Here is a 16,387-nt window from a genome sequence, read left to right on the forward strand (position 1 = left end):
CCACAGTGGAAGTCTATGTATCTGAACTTCTCAAGTGCCTCAAAATGGCTGCAGGCAGAGAAGCTGACTGAAAATAATCCCTAATCAAGGACATTATTTTAACTCATGATTGATTTTTTAAAAAATTCAAAATGTTGAAGAAATTATTTTAGCAAATCCATGCTCACCCCCATCTTTGTGTTAATCCTAAAACAAATGTTGGCAGCATCTATTTATTTACAGAATTTTTACCCTACCTTTTTGCCCAATCAGGGCCACCAAAGTGACTAACAACATTATAAAACACATCATAAAAACAATTCAATTAAAGTCAAAATGTAAAGCACACAAAAATAGGGATTAAAACAGGACAGGAAGGAGGGATCATTGAGGTAATATAGTTCTAGTCCCAAGAGTAGTTCTTGTTCCTCCCTTTGCCCGCATGCCACTCCTGCAAGAAGGTGTGCTAGTTCAAATTTTAAATACCTTTATTGGCATAGTACAATCTGCAGTATATAAAAGGATAAAAGTTAGAGTAAAATAAAATTAAAATAAATAATTTCTTAATGTTGTAATTCTACTTCCGGCTAGATATCCATCGGTTGACTACTATCACCAAAAATTCTGCCACGTTTTTGGTTACCTCAGGATCCTTATCGGCTAATAGTTTGTAAAGTATTGTCGTATTATTTGATGAAAAGTTCAAAACTATAGGTTTTATTAGGTTTCCTCTTAGGAAATCATAAAGATGGCAGTCCAAAAGAATATGAGACAGGGAGTCAGGACATCCTGCACCACATCCGCAGACCCTTTCGGTGTAAGGTGTGCTAGTACAACATGCAAATACTACTTTTTAAAGACAAAGCTTCCCATTTTCATCCTGTTGTACATTTTGCTATACATTTCATCATGTACTTTTTCTAGAGTGGTATATCTTTATCTAAGATGTTCTACTTCACAACAGTACAGAATGAAAGAACACACTCTCCTGTTCTTAGGTTCTTCTTCGGCTACTAGTGGTAGTACCATCATCGGAGAGAGCTCAGGAATTTTTATTGGAGGACTTCCACAGAATTTTACAATCCTAAGAAAAGATACAGGTGAGAAGACTTGCAGCTCATTGCCTGACACACGTGAAATATCCTTGAATGATTTTAGAATAAGTGGTTTGTGTGGTAGACTTGCCCAGTTCTGTTATGATTAGGGTTGCCAACTACCAGGTAGTAGCAGGAGATCTCCTGCTAATTCAACTGATCTCCAGCTGATAGAGATCAGTTCACCTGGAGAAAATGGCCGCTTCGGCCATTGAACTCTATGGCATTGAAGTCCCTCCCCTCCTTCCTCAGGCTCGGCCCCAAAAATCTCCCACCAATAGCAAAGAGGGACCTGGAAACCCTAGTTATGATTAGTATTGGTAGATCTTTGCTGGCAGTGCAGAGAAGCTGCACTTTAATCAGCTGTTCCGTCCTTTGCTTGCGTATCATATCTACATTTAACTAAATCTTTAGTATGCATAATTTTTCCCTTAGCATGTTCTTTATTTTAAGCAGCTTGTGGTGAAAGTTCTAAAATGCACACATATTGGATACTGAAAAATTATATTCAAACTTCGGTGTGATAGTGTTTCTTTGGCTTTTGTGATACAAAGTACTGTTTGTATCACAGAAGCTAAAGAAAAATCATGGCGTTCAAGTTACTAGACGGCAAGTGCCAAGTAAAATGCTGCAATGGCTCCTCCCTAAACTTGCACTCTCCTCTCCTCAAGCTCTTTGCACTGCTCTGGGGCTTGGGTTGAAATTAAGGTTCAGAGCTACTACAAGGGATACGCTGTCACTTTCTTTTCAGAGCTAAACACCTACATCTATGATCGGCTGTATCAACTAATCTGGCTATATGAAGTTGTAAAATAAATCAGTTTCACATTTCAGTCCCAATGAATTCATGACATGAGTTTTAATCAATTAACGTCTTAAATTTTTTTGGCAGGCGTTACTAAAATCGTCACAAAAGGCTTTGTGGGTTGTCTCAGAGATGTGTTTTTGAAAAAGGTACACCATCCATATGAAGTCTGGGAACCTTTACAATGGCAAGAAGCCACACAACAAAGAAATGTTTATCAGAGCTGGGAAGGGTGTCCCAGTGTTCTTGCAAATGGAGTACATTTTCTCGGGAAAGGTACAAGAACATGTTAAAATTGTTTGTGCTTTATTTGTTTGTTTGTTTGAATGTTGTGAATTGGAGGAAAGTTTATTATTTACTATTTTATTTCAGGAGTGAGGGGTGGGACACATACTATAATGAGCTAATATGTACCTAAAAATTTAAAGATCCAATAAGTACAAGTCCTAAATTTCCGACAAAACTCCTAGAAAATCCAGCCATTATATATCCCCTCAGTTGTTTACCTAACCAGATTTGAAGTTTGATGCCGATTTTTTGCTTGTGCTAGACTATTTGGTAAGTGGAAAGGCAAGAAAAGGACTGTGGTAGCCACTTGTGCTAAAATATGCTTATTGTATACCCATTTGGCCCTGACCTGGATGGCCTAGGCTAGCCTGATCTCGTCAGATCTCAGAAGCTAAGCAGGGTCAGCCCTGGTTAGTATTTGGATGGGAGACCACCAAGGAATACCAGGGTTGCTGTGCAGAGGAAGGCACCGGCAAACCACCTCTGTTAGTTTCTTGCCATGAAAACCCCAAAAAGGGGTCGCCAAAAGTCGGCTGCGATTTGACTGCACTTTACACACACACACACACAAACACACACACACATACCCATTTGGGTTTCTGCTTGGACAAGATCTTATGCAAGTAATTTATAAATACTATAATAGGGAGGAAAGCACTAGGTCTTGTGCTTTATGTTTATTTATGTTTCCATTTATGTTTCCTCTTGAGCATTGCTGGATCCAAGCCATGGATTGCAGGTCACATGCAAGATAACGAGGTCAAGCAGTCTGGGGCAGCTGATGGTATATAATCTCAAAGCCACGGCTAATAAGACCCTGATCCATATCTCCATCTCCCTTAGACCCACTAAATAAGCCACCGATAGAGATAAGGAAGCTGGTGCACTGCAACTTTTCCTAGTACTCCACTGAGAGTAATGTCTGAAGTGCTATGATTGTGCAGATGGAAATGGCAAAGTGGTTCCTTCTCACTATAGCATCCCTTGCTCCAAGATGGATCTCATAATATCAGAGTGCACATGCTCTGTATGTTTACCAACTTTGTGATAGAATCTGACCTCTGTGAGAGGGCTGAAATGTACCATCGCTTGGATTCTTGTTTGGAGAAGTGAGTATTTCTTGAGAATGCAGAAAACCATTTCAGACCAAAGCCATTCGTTATTAAAAGCAGGGCTATTGTGCAGCCTCTATTTTCCACTTGACAGGGCTTCCCCACACATTACAGAAGGACATGCACGCTGGAATGAGGAAGCCTCCATGAATGACATTAATCTTTTATTGTATTGTATAGATTGCAGCATATGCATTTTATAGGGGTTTTTAAATACAAGACTCAAGTGAGCCGTGCATTTGTTGCATACAATTCTGAATTTTCCCTTGTATAATAGTTATAGCAACTGTAACATAACATTGTCTACTTTGATACCTTCCTTCCTTTTTTCCTTAAGGTTTCCTGGAACTCCATTCAAATCTTCTTCTTGGTGGCCTGGACATTGAGGTCTCCTTTACATTTAAAACAGACCAGCTAAATGGATTACTTCTGTTCATTTACAACAAAGAAGGGCTGGATTTCCTTGCTGTAGGTTCTAACACTTTTGTTTTAAAATAGGTTATTTGCAAATTGAAGTATACTTGCATGGGCAAGAATAGCTCATCTTAGAGTAAAAACATGGCATGACAAATTTACACGAGAAAACCCATCCATTGTCATTTTATTTCTTTCTCTGAATCTGTCAATCGAGGTCACTCGTTATCTTTCTCCTAATCTGGAGAGCAGCAGCCTAATCATAGTAGTAGTTTTATGAATTGGGATGTCTATCCATAAAGATTGTTCATTAGGTCCTTGATTTTTTTTTTTAGATATAGCGATATTCCCATAACCTCTGTGACCTAATCTACTTTCCTGTATAGTTTTATAGCTAGGAAGAATAGTTTCGTATTGATTTTTGTCTTCTGCCATTTCACTAATGTGTTTCACTGCAAGGCCATCTGGTTTCTCTACCTTTATACAATCATGGGAGCACAGATTGTTAGAAGTTGAAGTTGTTCTAATAGGTCATCCATTAGTATTTAACATTCTTCAGCACTAACATTATACTAAGTGTTATAAAGAATTCAGAAGTGACTTGGTCCTTGCCCGGAGGGTTACAGTCTAAGTCCTGTTGGCCTTGATCAAGCCATGTTTGGAGCACAGCAAAGAGCAGCACAACAGCTGTTATACTCAAGCATTCTCTCCTTTCCGAACAGGTGATTACTTTGAGAGGGCTGATTAGGGTTTTACATGGTTGATGCTGATATGCTAGGGATTGGGGGAAAAATAGACACCACTGTACTAGTATCAAGAGATTAGGAAATCAGTACAGGAGCGAAGAATACTTATAAGTGCAAAAACTATTTATATGCTACCGTGTCTAATATAATTCGCACTCATAAATACACAAAAAGAACCATTCATACAGTTGTATCACACATACACAAAACCATCTCTAGGATGGTGGTGAATAGAAACAGTTCAATTCAAAGGTGCAGTCTCTCTCAAAATATGCACAGCTAGGGATGGCATGTGGTACAATTCTGGCATTCACTTTCCCATCTTCTGCCTAATTATGCATTGTTTTAGCTCTGTTTCAGATTCCTGTTTGTTTTCAGATTTCCGCCCTCCCCATCCTATTGCATGGTTTAGAGGATGTCCCATCCTGTTGGTTATTGGGACTTACACTGTGAAATCTGCCTCGAGTCTCAGTGAGAAAGACAGGGTGAATAAATAAATAAACAGATGAGCACCTTCTGATGGCATTCATCTGGCCACATACCAGCATATTACAAAAACAGGTCAGACCTGTAACCAATGGCTAGAGAGTTGGACATAGATGTGGGAAACCAAAATCCCTGCTTGGGTATGAAATTCAACAAATAAAATTATTTATGTACATGAATCAGTCCCTTTGGATCAGGAGAATTGTGCGGCCATAAAAATTCATTGTGATACTAGTTTCTATCTGCTTATTAGATTTTTTTCCCTTGACCTTCTTCCACAACTGCATATATGGTTCTATTCCTTCATTTACTCCCACAATGACCCTGTGAGATAAGTCAGGCTGAGAGTAGAATCATAGAATCAAAGAGTTGGAAGGGACCGCCAGGGTCATCTAGTCCAATCCCCTGCACAATGCAGAAAATTCATAAGTACCTCCCTCCCACACCCCCAGTGACCCCTGCTCCATGCCCAGAAGAGTAAGTAAATGATGGCCAAATGATCACCCATTGAGCTTAATGGCTGAGTGTGTAATGTTAAAGAAATCAAGGTACAAGAATGAATGAATTCATTCTGTGTATACATTCAGTATATGTGTGTGTATATACATTCATTATATATATACATAATAAATTACATATGTTATATAATTATATGCAGAATACAATTACAAACTTTTGGAAGCAATTTTGAGCCACAAATTCATTTCACCTATGAACTTGCATTTCCCATAGCCAAACGTAAGCCACTGTATCCAACTGAGTACCTCATTTTTAAAGGAACTTGCCAATTTGGGGTGTAAAATCAATACAGAACTCAGACCACTTATTTGAACGTAATATAGAATAGCAACATGGTTTGTGGAAAATGAGCTTTTCACTGCAAGGATGTGTGTGTGTGTGATATTTTGATCAGATTTCCCAGTAAAAATAATTTCTTCATCACTGCCTGGAGTTATACCATATCTAGTTTGATTTTTCTTTATATTATTCTTGGTATTGCTGAGCATGTTACATTTATGCATTGTTGAGGATGTCCTTTGCAATTGGTCCTTTGTCATTTTTGCATAGGCATGACAGTGGCAGCCGAAGATGCTCATGCATATTTGAGCCCACAAATAATAGTCTGAATGAGTGGCACTTAAATATTCAGCCTTCAGTACTGGCTTGACATCCTATGTCAAAACAAGCTTCCTACATAAAGTATGCCCAAGACATCGTTGGTGTGCAGGGTACCAATTTTACCTTTCTGTCCAGAATCGCAGACCCTTTTCTTTTGCAATATGTATGGTGATGGCCGTAACAGGAGAGATACATGGGATAACAGCATACAGTACATTTTCTCTTCACAAGGTCCCCTCACGCTGCCATTCGCTGTGAATTATTATATTATTTTATTATGTGCAGCCAGTTTCTTCCCTTAACGGATCATAACAGATGGGATTATATAGTCTTTCATGAGAACTAACATTAAAGTCTCATTGGAAAGCAGTGTGTGACAGCTCAATGACTGCTTTTGTGTAGCTTCTGTCTTTGAATTCAGAAGATGAAAGGACAAGAGGGGATGAGGGACACTATTGAGCTGGCAACTGGAAACGCTTGTTTGAGCGGCTGGGGTCATTTTTGCTAAAAATTGTGTCCTAGCTACCCATTTGGTAACACAATTTTATATTGACACACGATACAAGAAGATGATAGGGAATAAACAAGCGTTTCTTTGAGGAGAAGATATGTATCTTAATTTGCCCTCTTTATTTCACATAATAAGGTTTTGGCATGGATGGCTGCAGTGTTGGGTTTTTTTTCCCTGTGGCCTTATTAACCCCCCCCCAAAGAACCTTATTTAAATGTCATTTTTTCCCTGACCTAGACAGTTTTGAATCTCGCAATATATTTGCTTCTGTCTCCCAAACAAGATACAGTGTTGTCTATTTTAAATCATGCAGGCAATTTAACTAGAAAACAAATATTTTGATGATGTGTGCTTCTATTAGATAAAAAAGAGCAAGAGTCCAGTAGCACCTTAAAGACTAACAAAAATATTTTCTGGCAGGGTATGAGCTTTCGTGAGCCACAGCTCACTTCTTCAGATACTGAAGTATCTGAAGTATCTGAAGAAGTGAGCTGTGGCTCACGAAAGCTCATACCCTGCCAGAAAATATTTTTGTTAGTCTTTAAGGTGCTACTGGACTCTTGCTCTTTTCTACTACTGCAGACAGAGTAACACGGCTACCCACTGTGAATTATCTATTAGATAAACTAACTCATAAATCTACCCCTGACCCAATATAAGAAAATCATTATTTTAAACTTTTACAAAAATAAAATAAGGAATATTGAATACACACATACACACACATATAGTTTCAGTTAATACTGTGTTGGCCATGTGTGTGATATACCCTATGATCATGACTTAATTATCTCTTCCAATTTCTTTACTGCATTTTGAGACAGGGCAAACATATAGCTTTTGGACAGCCAAGTACATCATTTGCCCCCCCAAATAGCCCCCCTTCATATGTTCAGTCTGAGGAATAGTTCTCTGTGATTCAAAACTTCACATTTCAAAATCATGAATGTTACTATAATGTTTGCTTCTTCTTCACTCTTCTGTGCAGTCCCCTATTGGGTCTGTGCACATGCAGGCCAGCCTTGGAGAAGAACTTGCTAGCTGCAAAAGATTGAAAAGTATTACTGTTCCCCCAGAGTGCATGAGGTGAGGTTTTCCCACTGAAATCATCACACACCATGAGGAAGGAGCGCCATTTTTCCTCAGTTCTCTCAGCCAACTGGAAAGGTCTTCCTCTAGTGTTCTCTTCAATTTCTTTTTGTCTTCACTCCTGAGTCATTCTGTGGATTTTCACAATGGCTCAGAAATCCTTGTTCAAAAAGTGTGACACTAAAATGACACAGACTGATAAGCACATACTTGTCTTCTCTGCCCCGGTGAGTCGCATAATGTTGGGGCTTGGTGCCACTGCCAACAGTTCATCCCAAAGGTGAAAAGAGATAGGGCCTCCCGCTTAAGGCTGCTCATTTGGAGAAAGCCCTCAACCCAGCAGGCAAACCATCTGCTGCACAGGAGCTGTCTTCTTGATTGGAATCAATATAATCTGTCTGCCCAGTTATGGTGTTGGATCTGCCTAGGCATCAGTCCAGGTCCCTGCGTAACTTCAAGTTTACATCAGTGTGCATTGGAACCACCTCCTAAAAAAGCCAATTCCACATTGAAGCCCGTGGATAAGACTTGGCTTCTGGCTCAGCCTAAGCAGTCTGATAAGACCCCTTCAGTTCCGCAGCCAATGGTCCAGGAATGCATCATACTTTAAGAGGATCTCCATACCTCCAAGATTCCAATGACTGTTTATTGGAGGGTAAGCACCTACAGAAGGATCTACCTTTGGTTTCCGCACCAAAGAAGTAATATTCGGTTCCACCACAGTCAGTTCCATATAGCATGCCTCGGACAGCTCCTTACCCTCCAGTTCTGAGGCCACCTTACCCATACTTACTGGCACCAGCCTATGATTCTGAATGAGGTGACTTCTATTTGCATCAGCAGTCAGTTTCATCAGCTGCTTCAGTGCCATTCTAACCACATGTTCTGTTGATTCCAGCTCCCCTTTTTCAGGAACCTATGATTTATCAGATCTTGGCTTCTGATGATGATGAAAAGGTTTCACAGTCTGACATTGGTTCCAAGTTTCCCTTAGATCTATCTCTAGATGAAGCTCTGGGTGATGCCACTGTGGCATCTCCCAATGAGGACCTACAGGTTTTTTCCTGAACAAATGCTGTGCATGGCTCGTGTTACCGTGGCATTTCCCATGCTGGAAGGTTTTTTGGACATCACCACTTAAATCTGGGACAAACCAATTTCCCTTCCACCAACTTTGCACAAGGCAGAAAATATGTATAAGGTATACCAGGAGGACACATGTTTCTTTTCACACACACACACCTCACTGTAACAGATAAAGTACAAGCAGGGCTCCCATTCTGTCCCTACAGATAAAGAAGGCTGCAAGATAGATGCTATTGGTAGGAAGGTCTACTCCTCTTCCACACATAATCTGTGCATAGCCAACTATCAGGCCATTATGGCAGCATGCCAACTTTTTGCTTGGAAATGAATGTTCTCCTTCCTTGAGCTGATTCCCAAGGACAAGCATGCTTTGGCTAAGGTCCTGCAGGCTGAAGCTGTTAAACTGTTAAAGCAGTAGATAAATGCTGGCTGTCTCGCAGCTGGTTGCTTGGCCCATTCCATAGTTTCTGCCATCACCCTCAAGCATTACACCTAGTTGAGATCTACCGCGGTGCCTCCTGAGACTTGTTCTAAGGTGGAGGGCCCACCTTTTGAAGGCTGTCAGCTTTTCTCAGCAAAAACTGTTGAAACTTTGGCCTAGATCAAGAAAAATAAGAAAACTGGTTGTGCCTGTTCTACAACCATATAGATAGCGATTCCTACCCAGACAACAATATCACCAGGCTCATCAGAGGTATCACAAATATCCTCCTTATCAATATTCATCACAGTGTTTTTATCCTCCTCCTCAGTCACAGGTTAGGCAAAGGGCACTTAGGTCCAAGACCAAACATCCTCAGATACAGTCCCCTAAAGACTCCCACCAGGGTCAAAAGTCCATCTTCTGACTACGACCACAATTGGACCAATCTTCCTCCTTTTTTTTGGAGAAGCTGGTCCCCTTTTTCCACAATTGCTATGTCTGACTCTTGGGGGGGCGGGCATTCTGTTATCCAAAAAGGCTGCAGATTAGAATTCTTAGAGAAGCTGCCACTAGGCATACCTTACCATTTGGGACTGGACTGCTGAAACTATTGCTTCAGATATTCCTCCTATCTAAAGGAGCTGTCTGACAGGTCACTGTGTCTAAATTAACCAATGGCTCCTATTCCAGATACTTCCTGGTGTCCAAAAAGGGGGGGTAAAAATGGGCCTCATTTTAGATCTCCATCAGTTGAATAAGTTTGTTACTGTTAAAACATTTCATATGGTTTCTCTTGCTACGATGTTACAGTTGTTATGATTAAACCTATGGTCCACGGAAGGATGCTCTGACGAATGTCTTCAGAGCTGCTACATGGTCCTTCTCCGACACTTTCATCTGTCACTACGCTGTGGACACCAATTTCAGGAAAGAGTCAGAAGTTGGAAAAATTGTGTATTGCATTCTTTCTTTGAATGAGAGGCTCACTCCCACCATGATTGGTGATTAGCTTGTTAGTCTCCCAATGTGGGACTGCACAGAAGACCGAAGATGAATATAGGGTTGCACTTACCTGTAACTGTTGTTCATCGAGCGTCTTCTGTGCAAGCCCACATTCCCTCCTTCCTGCCCCACTGTGAGCTCTCTTGTATGTTTCTTGGAGTCTCCAGGAGCTCAGCAGAACTGAGGGAAATGGTGCTCCTTCCTCATGGGATGTGATGGTTTTGGTGATAAAATGTCACCTCGTGCGCCAGGGGGAGGAGTGCCTTTTCAATCTATTGAAGTTGGAAAGTTCTTCTCCATGGCTGTCCCACACTTACACCATCCCAGTGTGGGCCTGCACAGAAGACACTCTGCGAACAAGAGTTAGAGTTAAGTGCAATCCTGTTTTTGTGTTCTTTATTTTGTAGAAGTAGTGCTCCCCTCTAAGGTTTTGATGTATAGGTTTTATAATCTGTGCTTTGGTTGAATTGTTGAAATGCATGCTATGCATTTCTTTTGTCTTATTTTTCCCAACAGTCTTTTTTTTCTATTTTAACTTCAAAACTACAGGCAGAACTAAAAAATGGAATCCTAAGGTTTCTGCTAAAAACCAGCTTTGTCTCTACACACGTGAATCTCTGGTTAGGATTGTCCTATTGTGATGGAGATTGGAAAAGGGTTATTCTGAAAAAAGACGGATTGGTAGTTTCAGCAAGCGTGAATGAACTGACAGAGCAGGTGGTGGAACCTGGTTTAGAAGAGCTGATTGTAAATTCTCCAGTCTACATTGGAGGAATCCCAGATGAGATCCAGGATGCCTTTAAGGAACTGGGATTACAGGAAGGTGTGTGTTATAGCCAAAACAAAACAAAAAATAGATATGTATATGCATTTATACTGACCAGAAATAACCAAGAAATAGCTTGTTCTCTATTTTTGATCTCCCAAAAAATAAAATGATATGTGGTGGTTCTTCTGTCCCAGTTATGACTTCTTCCTCTTTGAGTAGAAAGAATTTGAGAAAGGGCTAACAAAGATCTAGGTTGTAGTAACTTTCAGTCACTACTAGGATGGTTGATTAGGACCATAGGATCTGGGGGATTTGGTCCACAATGTTACCTCTCTGAATCCTTCTTTGGTCCTTCTTTCCTTTGGTGTCAGAAGTTTTAAACGTACCAGTGTCAGACATATGGTTAAAAGGAGCAGGAAAGAGTTGCACCCACTCTTCCTGGTACCACATATATCTAGAGGGTGATGGACAGATGAGTGGGCAACAGATACTGCCAAATTACTCAAGTGAGCAAACAAGCAGTGGCCACTAGAAACAGCTGCTTCCACCACCGGTGCATTCCTCCCTGTGCTGTTTGGCATGTGGAGGGGACATCTTACGTGTACATTGTGGGAAAGAAAGGTGGAATTCCTTTGGGAGCCTAATCTTGCTGTTCTTGTTGCCACCCAGGGAGGGGGGGAGAGAGAGGGCAAGCAACAATTAGCTCTCAGGGGTCAGCAGTGTCCAGGGACCCTGGCAGCTTCATGATTTGTCAGTCCTTGATACTGGCCCTGTATAATGCACATATACACACAGCTGACTTTTAAATAATTTCTCTTGCCCCTAAAAGAAGACAAGAAATAATAACTAGGTTATTATCAACAGTCGGCAGTGTTGTACAAATCAACCCTGAAGTTAACATTAACATTTGTGTAAATCTTTTCCCCTTTTATTGAGATAGGATAGTGCTGTTCCCTGGATAACAATTATGTGCAGCCTGATCCAGGCTCACAGCCACATTCCCTGTTCACCACAGCCAGAAACTGATTGCCAAAGAGCAAACTGTCAGGGCTCTGGAGCTATGACCCTCCAGAGATTTCCAGCCAACTTCAAGGCATCAGGGATATACCAGGGTTTGCATTTTTGACATTATTGGCAAGCCCATCTCTGTATTCCCCTCAATTAAAGTTGTCCATTGTCCTATGTACCAGTGAACAACCTTACCCAGTTCATTCTTGGTCTTTACTGTGGATTTCCACAAAAGACAATAGGGAAGGGGAAATCCCTAAGCAGGCCATTTGGAGGTGGAAAGAAAATTTCTTGTTGGAATACAGGAAGAGCAACTTTGGCCCATGTTGCCATGTTAACTAAGGGTGGGCTGAACTGCTGTCCCATTGATATTTACATTGGCAGATTTTTGTATGCAGATTGTAAATAAACACCCAGGATGTTGGGAATGGCATCTGACTATGGCACATAGGTTAGGGCATGCACATTATTAACTAAGCACTATATACTAAGCATAATATACTGAGCATTATATACAAAGGCAGGTAACAAAATCTGGGCTGCTTTTGCTATAGAATATCTGTTCTAGGATTTTCAGCAGAGAAACATTGGGGAGCCATAGTTATTTTACCCGCTCTGGGTTGTTGTTTCTTCTCCAAGCTCTGTAAGCCTTAATACTTCTGGAATTCCAAAGAAAGTAAAGATATGAAAGGGGGTGGTGCTGCAGAAAAATAATGAATGGAGAAAGTGTCAAACATCCTCCATTGAAAACGTCCCCCTCACAAAGTGGCTGTTCTATAACAAAAGCAGCTGTTTGGAAGGTTGTTCCACTCATTTGTGTGTAACATTTAGATAGGTGTGATGTTACGACGGAATGAAAACACAGAACTCCCTTCTCACCAAGTTTAACTCATTTAAAAAACAAGGCATGGCAAATTAGTGCTGCTCTGCTGATATTTATATTATGGTTACAATACAACATTTAGAGTACATAATATTTTGTGATAATAACCATGAAGTGATTTTTCCCCAATCATAAATAGCTTAAAATTACGTCCCAGCTTGCTCCTGTATCATATCAAGATATGATATACATTTATGAGAAAGCAGTGAAATATGAGGGGAGTTATTTCTTCAAATCAGTGTTTTGCACCCGTTTTATGTCAATGTGTTAGAACACATGGTGGTAAGAGGGGAAAAAATTAAGTTTATCCTTGTAGGCTGGCTGTTGAATAATCCATGTACTTTTCAGAATGATAGAAATTCCACAGTGATTGTTCCATCTCAGTTTAAGTATCATTTTAAAAATCATTTCTCAAACATAACTTGAAGTTTAACATTTACATTCAGCTTTCTTTATCACTGAAATGTAGCACGGTGAGAAGCAAAACATGATTCTTAATTAACAACTGAAGCCCTTTATGTGATACTAATCCCTTACTATTTGCTAGGTTTTGGTGGCTGCATGAAGGATGTTAAATTTACACGAGGTGCTGTCGTTAACTTGGCATCTGTGTCCAGCAGTGCTGTCAGAGTCAATCTGGACGGATGCCTATCAACTGACAGTGCCGTTAACTGCCGGGGAAATGACTCCATCCTAGTGTACCAAGGAAAAGAGCAGAGTGTTTATGATAGTGGTCTTCAGCCATTTACAGGTACCACATTGGCTCCTTATATGAACAGCTGTATGGTTTTAGTTCAACTTGCAATAATGTATTCTCACATTTAGTCTCTTTCTCTCTCTTTCTTGCCTTTAAGAATATCTTTATCGGGTAATTGCTTCTAACAAAGGAGGATCTGCGTCTAGTGCCTGGAATCGTGGCCGCACAAGGGAATCAGGTAACTGATGTTCCCATGTTTTGTTTCCATATCACATTTTAAAGTTGCTAGTATCAAACAAACAAAAAAACCCACCAAGACATCACTTGAAAGTAAAATCACACTGAAATCAGGGATATTTAAAGTTCAACCATAAGCCATGTATATTTGGCAGAAAAAGGTTACAGTTCTTAAGTCCATAGGGAATAGGTTGGCTATAAACGCTTTTAAACAAATAAATAACCAGAGTTCAAATTACTTAATTTCAGTGGGCACATCCACATAATATTGTGCCAGATACTACACCCATTCTGCAGTCACTCCATTGGCTCCGCAACAGTTACCAAACTCCGTTAAAGACATTGGCTATCACAAAGAAAGCCCTTCATGGCCTTGAACCCTCCTGTGTGCAAGACCACTTCTTCACAGCTACAACAGCTTCACTCACCTTAACAGGACTTTCTGAAGGTGCCACCTTACACATGGGCAAGATCAACAATAGCCTGTATATATGCTTTCTCTGTAGTGGCCAACACCCTGTGGAATGGCCTGCCTGAGGAAGTCAGGAAGGCTCCCACGCTCTTGGTATTTTGCAAACTATGTAAAACTGAATTGTGTAGGAGGGCATTTTTGTAAAGGGAATGGGGCTACATTACAACAGACTGGTACAGGAAAACACACTATGTTTCTACTGATGTAATACCATGTTCTGAATTGCTTAACATGTCAAATTTAATGTTTGCCCTTTGTTCAGATAACAGTTCTGTTTCAAATTTCTATCATTCCTAGTCCTACTCCATTTATTAGATGTATCATCTGATGATGTCCTATTTAAAAAAAAATAGTACACAAGTAGGCATTTTTGCAATGTACATTTGAAATGTTTTCAGATAATACATCTGATAGACATATGAGACAAATGCATAAATATGTATATTAGCTAAGAGAGCAATCTATGTTGATATAGGCCAATTTTAGTTTAATTTAGCCTATTTTTTTTAGGCTGTGAGTCACAGAAACACTGAATGTTTGATAAGCATTCATCTGAATAACAGATCTTTGTTTTGGACTTTATAAAGAAAATATGGCAGTATTAAGAGCCAGTGTGGTGTAGTGATGTGGTGGTTAAGAGTAGTGGACACTAATCTGGAGAACCGGGTTTGATTCCCCATTCCGCCACATGAAGCTTCCTGGGGCCAGTCACAGTTCTCTCAGAACTTTCTCAGCCTTGCCTACCTCACAAGTTGCCTGTTGTGGGGAGAAGAAGGGAAGGTGTAAGCTGCTTTGAGGCTCCTTAAGGTAGAGAAAAGCAGGGTATAAAATCCTACTCTTTTTCTTAAGCTTTTGGAATGGCTTTTAGCCTAGATTTACATTTTAGCCTCTATCTTATGATTTTACATTTTAGCCTGGATCTTATAATTTCTCTTGCTGAGATTTCCCTTTGTACCAGGGAGACTGATGAAATTCTATAATAAGTATCTCAATTGCTGATATAAAATGCCAGAGCAACTCTGAAATATGACTTCTCCAATTAGCCCTCTTGCAAGCTGGTACTGTAATGTCCTTACACCACAAAAGCTGCTTTCAACACTTACCAAAATAAAAGTTTTGACTTGTAAACGTGCTGTTTAATGCCACAATTTGGTCTACCATCCCAAAGCAAGCAAATATAGCCATATTTTTATCCTAATTGTCTGACCAGAGTAAGTTAGACCATAAATTTATATTTACAATCTGACTGCAACACTGAGAAGCTACATGTTCCCAAGGGCTGGAAAATAATTGCACTATTTAATTATTTTTGAGTCGGTTTTGTTGTGTCCCCTATGAGAAGACCATCTGCTGTACAGTACCTTATCTTGTCCTATGATACATTTCAAAACTAATAAAATCAATATATTAATGTACTATTGTCAGCAGCCCGAAGCTTCACATTGTTGCTTTCTCGAAGAACCATAGCCATTCACTGAAACACTTTTAAATGTAACCTTCTCAAGTCTATTATACAAAGTTCCTGTTCCTCCCCCTGCCCTCCCAGGATGATTTTGTTTAATTAGTCTAAGCGATAAGGGCATAAAAAGAGGGATTCTTGATGCTGAGAAGCTACAGCAGTCCTAATCACCAGGACTCTAGAGTACACATGCATTTCTAGCAAAACTATCATCCATCATTCTGCCATGGAGTTCCTTGGGCCTTTTCTCAGCATCCTTTGTGCAGTCATCTGTGATGAAGTTGTTTCTGACCAGATCTTTTAACTTGATACAGCAATATCTAATAAATAGTTAAAGGCTATTGGGAACAAGAAGACATTTTTACTTAGGTTTCTGTGCTTCCATGACCTAGACTCGGCAAGTTGTTGCTTTTTTTTTTTTTTTTAAAGAAGATAATCTTCATATTGCTTTTGGGATACCGGTTCACTAAAATCATCTTCATGACCCATAGAAAAAAGTCTTGAAACAAATGCTCACAAATACTGCAAGATTGACTTCTGAATGCTAGTTTCATTTAGTGCAATTCTGCTGGCACTGATGCAAAAAAAAAAAATCCAAGTACTATTAATGGAGCTGGATTGCACCCAATATTTTTTACAGTTTTGCTATTTGCTTTTTAAACTTTAGCTTGATATATGGGGATTTCGAAAGATTGAAATTGCATATG

General features: G+C 39.9%; 1 protein-coding gene across 1 annotated transcript in view; it reads left to right on the top strand.

Annotated features, from left to right (window-relative positions):
• Nucleotides 1-16,387, top strand: part of USH2A (usherin) — a 588,113-nt gene that overhangs the window by 190,274 nt on the left and 381,452 nt on the right. Inside the window, exons 23-28 of the mRNA XM_056852957.1 lie at nt 978-1,079; nt 1,966-2,154; nt 3,616-3,750; nt 10,709-10,978; nt 13,363-13,566; nt 13,670-13,750. Coding sequence (XP_056708935.1) covers nt 978-1,079; nt 1,966-2,154; nt 3,616-3,750; nt 10,709-10,978; nt 13,363-13,566; nt 13,670-13,750 — 981 coding nt within the window. The remainder of the gene's footprint in view (nt 1-977; nt 1,080-1,965; nt 2,155-3,615; nt 3,751-10,708; nt 10,979-13,362; nt 13,567-13,669; nt 13,751-16,387) is intronic.

Source organism: Euleptes europaea, chromosome 7 (genome assembly GCF_029931775.1).
Source record: "Euleptes europaea isolate rEulEur1 chromosome 7, rEulEur1.hap1, whole genome shotgun sequence".
Classification (NCBI taxonomy): Eukaryota; Metazoa; Chordata; class Lepidosauria; order Squamata; family Sphaerodactylidae; genus Euleptes; species Euleptes europaea.